Source organism: Tupaia chinensis, unplaced genomic scaffold (assembly GCF_000334495.1).
Source record: "Tupaia chinensis unplaced genomic scaffold, TupChi_1.0 Scaffold138491_1, whole genome shotgun sequence".
Lineage (NCBI taxonomy): Eukaryota > Metazoa > Chordata > Mammalia > Scandentia > Tupaiidae > Tupaia > Tupaia belangeri.
Genome location: NW_006198387.1, coordinates 81141 through 86651, shown reverse-complemented (window position 1 = coordinate 86651; position 5511 = coordinate 81141). Strand labels below are relative to the sequence as shown.

The following is a 5511-nucleotide window of genomic DNA, read 5'->3' as shown; positions in this document are numbered from 1 at the left end:
GCAGGAATGACATTCTCAAAGGATGTCTAGTAACACAAGAAAAATATGAGGACATGGAACTAATGGACTAGAAAACATAGACATTAGAATCACAACTACTTAAAATATATACTCTGAAGCCCATGTACCAAAAAAGATGAGAAGAAAATATGTCTTAATTTTGGGACCAGCAGACGGCATAACAGTTACGCCGCTGGACTCTCATGTAGTCAACCAGTTTGAAGACCAGACTCGGCAGCTTAAAGCTCCTGCTGAGCATGTGTGTGTGCGTGCACAAGTTCCCGAGAGGAGAATGGAGGAGAAGGGATTGCAACATGGCCATCCCCCATGCCTGGGGGTGATATCTCACTTTCTGTCTCTCCAGCGAGCACACACACCCTATAGCAAAAATCTTTAAAAAAATAAAAGAAAGAAAAGAAAAGATGTCTTAATCTTAATAGTGGCCTCTCTAGGTCCTGCCATTTGTCCCTTCTACTTTTTACATATCCCAAACGTTCCATGATGAGCATATACTGTGATAAAAGTAAGAGGGAAAATCAGACGTACTTTTTTAAAGAACACATAACTTTTCCCCCATTTCCCTCTTCAGAGGTCCCCCACCTACCTGGTTCTGGCCCATCCCGTGACAGACGTACAGAAGGACCTGGTGTCCCGTAATGTCGTTTTCGTCGGGAGGATTATAGTCAAAGCAGTAGTCTTTCAGTCCTTTGTTTCGGAGCTAGAGGAAACATAAAGGGTTATCTTGGTCCAGACTTACACACAGGATTCACACAAGGATCCGAGGAGTGGGATGAGAGGAGAACCTCCCTCAAGAACTGAACTAAAACAGATCTCACAGAAGGTGAGAGGAGAACAGAGGTGATCAAGGCTGTGGAGGGGAGAGCAGTCGGGGGGGGAGGCTGGCCAAGGGGTTCTATGGTATAGCTAAACAGGAAGAATAAGTTCCGTGTCCTACTTTCTAGTAGGGTGACTACAGTTTATAACAATGTATCATATATTTTCAAATAGCTAGAAGAGAGGATTTTAAATGTTCTCACCACAAAGTAATGATCAATGTGTAAGATATGCCAATTACCTAATTTCAGCATCCTATAATATATACATAGATCAAAACATTACATTTTACCCCACAAATATATACGATTACAATTTTATTTTTTATTTAAAAGTAAAATAAAACTGGGAAGGGGGAACTGACCCCAATGGTAAGAGCCCCTTTCTTCTAAAAGCACTTTTTTTATTTGCCAGAGGGCACGCACAGTTACCAGAGACAGGAAGGGAGAGAGGAAAAGCGAGTAAGCACCTTCTACGGCGCATGGTCATGCTGCCATCCCTTCTCATCCATTGCTCCCTCCTGTCAGGATTTTGGGCATGTATGCACATGTGCCTAGTGTGTTTCTCAAGCCACTAGGGGCTGGGACTTGAACCACACAGTGAGTCAAGTGAGCTCCTGCCACCTTAACCCTCACACCACAGGCTGGTCCCTAGACAGCACTCTCTGGGTTTAAAAGTGTCTTCTCAGAGCCAGTCAGTGATGCAGCAGTAACACAACTGGACTCACATGGGAAAGGTCACGGTTCGGTCCTGAGGCCTCCCTGGGCATGCTGGGCACATGTGCCCATGAGCCAGGCTGGCTGAGACTGACCACGGATCATGGCATGAGGACCTTATTGGGGTGCTCCCCTTTCTCTTCCTCTCTCTGAAGGAATAAGGGAATAAAGGGTTTTTTTAAAGAAGAGATTTTTGCTATTGGGTACATGCACTCACCAGAGAGACAGTAAGTGAGATATTACCTCTCAAAGGCCACACCACAGTCCCTTCTTCCCTGTTCTCTTCTCGGGATCTTGGGCATGCACACACACTCACCTGGCGCGAGTTTTAAATGGCCAGGTCATGGATTTGAACTGTGATCGACTATGTGGAAGTCCAGTGATGTAACCATTACATCATCTGCTGGTCCCACGGAATTAAATTTTCTTTTTTTAACACTATTTTAATTTTATTTACTATTATTGTATTTTAATTTGATCAGAGACTGAGATAGGGGTAGAGAGTGAGAAAGCAAGCCACCAGGTCTGGAACTCGAACCACAGTTGGCCAAGTAGGAGTCCAGCACCTGCCAGTGACCAAGGGAACTGTGGGTAGGAATCTTTACTCCCATTTTAAGATGACAAACCTGAAGATCAGACAGATTAACCCTGAAAAGCCTGAACGGTCATACTTTTTCATTCTTCATTAGTGGATTTTTTTTCCCCATAGGGCACATGCATTCACCGAAGACAGACAGAGAGAGACAGGGAGAAGTGAGAAATCACCCATTATGGGGGGTGGCCATGCTGCAATCCCTTCTTCTCCATTCTCCTCTTTGGATTTTTGGAATGCACGCACATGCGCCTGGTGTGATTTTCAAGCTGCCAGGTCCAGGGCTGGAACCACGGTCGATCATGTGAGAGTCCAACGCCTTAGCTACTACACCACTTGCTGGCCCCCACTGGTACACTCTTAATGCTATGTTAGCCCAAATACATGTGAGCTTCTCCTCAGACTAAGATTAATTAGATTAACTAAATCAGGTTGGTAACAAACAAAGAAAAAGGAATCTTGTAAATGACTTCAATACATAGTAGATTTGACATTATTTCCTTAGTTAAATATATTCTATAAACGAAGTGGCAAAGAAATCTGACACCTCGTTTAGTATAACACTGTCACTTTCAATATTACATTATTGTTTTGAAACCATTTTAAATATATTAGGTTGTTGGGAAAGTCACGATGTGTTTTTCTATGCAAAAATATGTCATGACTTTCCCAACCACCCACATTTAGAGACAACAAATAAATATTAATACTTATGTCAATATGGTTAAAAACCAAGATTTATGATGTAAGAAAAAAGAAACAGGACTATAATGTCAAAGAAGAAACCACCTTGTAAGCTTACACTTGAATCTGAGATATAACTGAGCTCATGACACTTCAGGTGATGAAAATTCCATGAACCCAACGATGAGTCTCATCGCTGAACGCAAGGTGACCAGACTTTATGTACTCCTCATATGACACAATAATGCAAAGCATCACACCCAAATTGTTCTTGGCATAAAGGTGGACCCACACTCTAATCAAATTTTTAGACTTCACCTGCATTTTAAAGAAATATGGAGAATGGGCCAGCTGGTAGCGTGGTGGTTAAGGCAGCTGGATCCTACATGGCTGACTGTGCAATTCAAGTCTTGACCTAGCAGCTTGGAAAACAGGCCAGGTGCATGCACATTTGTGCCCAAAATCCCGAGAGGAGAATGTATGAGAAGGTTCATCCCCTCTGGAGGGTTCTTTCTCAGTGTTCCCTTCTTCCTGCTCCCCCTACCCCAGCAAGTACACATATCTTATAGCAATTAAAAAAAAAAAAGGAAAATTAAAAATTAAAAAAGAAGAAAAGAAAAGAAAGGAAAGAAATGGGGGGAGATGACAAAGTTTAAAGTCTGAACAGTAATTCTAACAGTGAGATGCTCTACAGACAACTGATCTTGGTTTTTCCACAAGGGAAAGCTATTAACAAAAGAATAAATAAATAAAGAGAAGGGACTATCCTAGATTAAAGAGGCTTAGGAGGGTTAGCAAGTGTGTGGTGGTTAAGGGCGCTGGATTCCTACATGGCTGACCGTGGTTCAAATCCTAGATCTGGCGGCTTGCTTTCTACTTTCCCTCTCTCTCTCTGGTCAAATTTAAATAAATAAATAAATAAATAAAGTTAAATAAAATAATTCTTTTTAAAAGGGAGAGAAAGAGACTTAGGAGATAGAATACAACAACCACATACCTCATAGGGACCCTAATTAGAATTGGTCAACCACCCAAAGAGAAAACTGAAGATCTAGGGGACTATAAATTGAAACTGAATACGAAATGATACCAATAAATTATTGTTCATTAGATGACATGTGATAATGGTCTAGTTGCATAAGACAATACCCAAATTTTATAAGGATACATACTAAAATATATAGGAATGAAATGACACAATATCTGGAGTTTGCTAAAAACAAAAATACAAACATGGAGTGTAGCAAAGAGAATGAAGGCAAGAGAGGCAGAATCTTGAAAATTCTAGACTCTCAGGGACAGGATTCATCATACCATTCCCTATGTGTTTTTGCATATTTGAACATTTTCGTAATGAAAACAGAATTTAGCATTAATACCCTGCTTCGTATCTATGAAAGACCCAGAATGGAACACCAACACTTCTGATCAGCACAGTAAAGCACAGGGGACTGCACTAAGTTTATACAATTCCTAGCAAAAGCAAAAGACACTCGGCATTTTAGTTGACCTCCTTCCAGAAACATTTAGGTTTTCTGGAAGTAGTAGAAATGACTCTCCTCTCCCCATTATTGCCTTTGTTGACTTCTAAGCTGGGTATATTATTAACTGGTCCAGCTGTTGAGACCAGAAGAAATGCAATTTATCTTGGTATCAAGGACGTGAAACATCAAGTAAGATAAGATAAACGAGGACATGAAACATCAAGTAAGCCTAAGTTTCCTCATCTGTCAAATGAAAGACTTATACTTGCCAATTTCAAGATGGCCTCTAGCTCTGACATTTTGGACCCAATGCCCAGAAACTCAGGGTAGAAAGATGGTAGTGGATGAAAGGATGGGAGCAGCATGGGCGTAGCACAGGTCAGTGGCCCCCACGTGTCCATCAGACCTGGAGGCCCACCAGAGCCTGCCTTGCTCACCATCCCAAAGAAGCCAGGCCTGTCCTCAGGCACATGCAGTTCTGGGTACACAGTCTCCAAGAACCACTTGAAGTCCTTGCATTGGAGCTTGGCCCGCAGCTGCTTCCTCTCCGTCACATCTCCAAAGGGTTCCTGATAAAACAACAGAACAGTGAAGAGGCCAGTAGTTAGTGTCATGGCTATGTCGCTGGACTCCCATGTAGTTGACCATGGTTCAAGTCCTGGACCCGGTGGCTTAAACTCATGCTGGGCCTGTGTGCGTGCATGCCCAAGATCCCAAGAGGAGAATGGAGGAGAAGGGATTGCTGCATGGCCATCCCCACAGAGAGGAGAATTCTTGCTTTCTGTCTCTGTCTCTCTCTGTCTTTCTGGCAAGCACACATGTCCTATAGCAAAAACCTCTCCAAAAAATAAATTTAATTTAATTTAATTTAAAAAATAATAAAATAACAGAACAGTGAGTCCTGTTAGTTCTGGAGCTTACTACAAAGCCCTGCCTTTATTGATCCTCACTTGCTAACAACCCAACCAGCCTTTACTAAGCGTCTGTTAGGTGCCCAGAACACAGAAGACAAAAAAATACAGCTCGTAGCCAGCTGATGGCATGGTGGTTAAGGTGCTGGATTCCATGTGGCTGACACTACGGTTCAAATCCCAGACCCAGCAGCCTGGAAAGCACGCCAGGCAAAATCGATACCATGATGCTTTTGCATTTTCAGACATTCGCAGACAAAAAAATGAGTTGTCCAGCACTTGCATTACTG

General features: G+C 42.3%; 1 protein-coding gene across 1 annotated transcript in view; it reads right to left on the bottom strand.

The window, feature by feature from the left end:
- GALNT12 (polypeptide N-acetylgalactosaminyltransferase 12) overlaps positions 1-5511 on the bottom strand; it is a gene marked incomplete at its 5' end in the record, with an annotated part of 36529 nt that overhangs the window by 3974 nt on the left and 27044 nt on the right. The window contains 2 exon segments of the mRNA XM_014592770.1: positions 605-718; positions 4748-4879. Of these exon segments, the coding sequence (XP_014448256.1) occupies positions 605-718; positions 4748-4879 (246 nt within the window).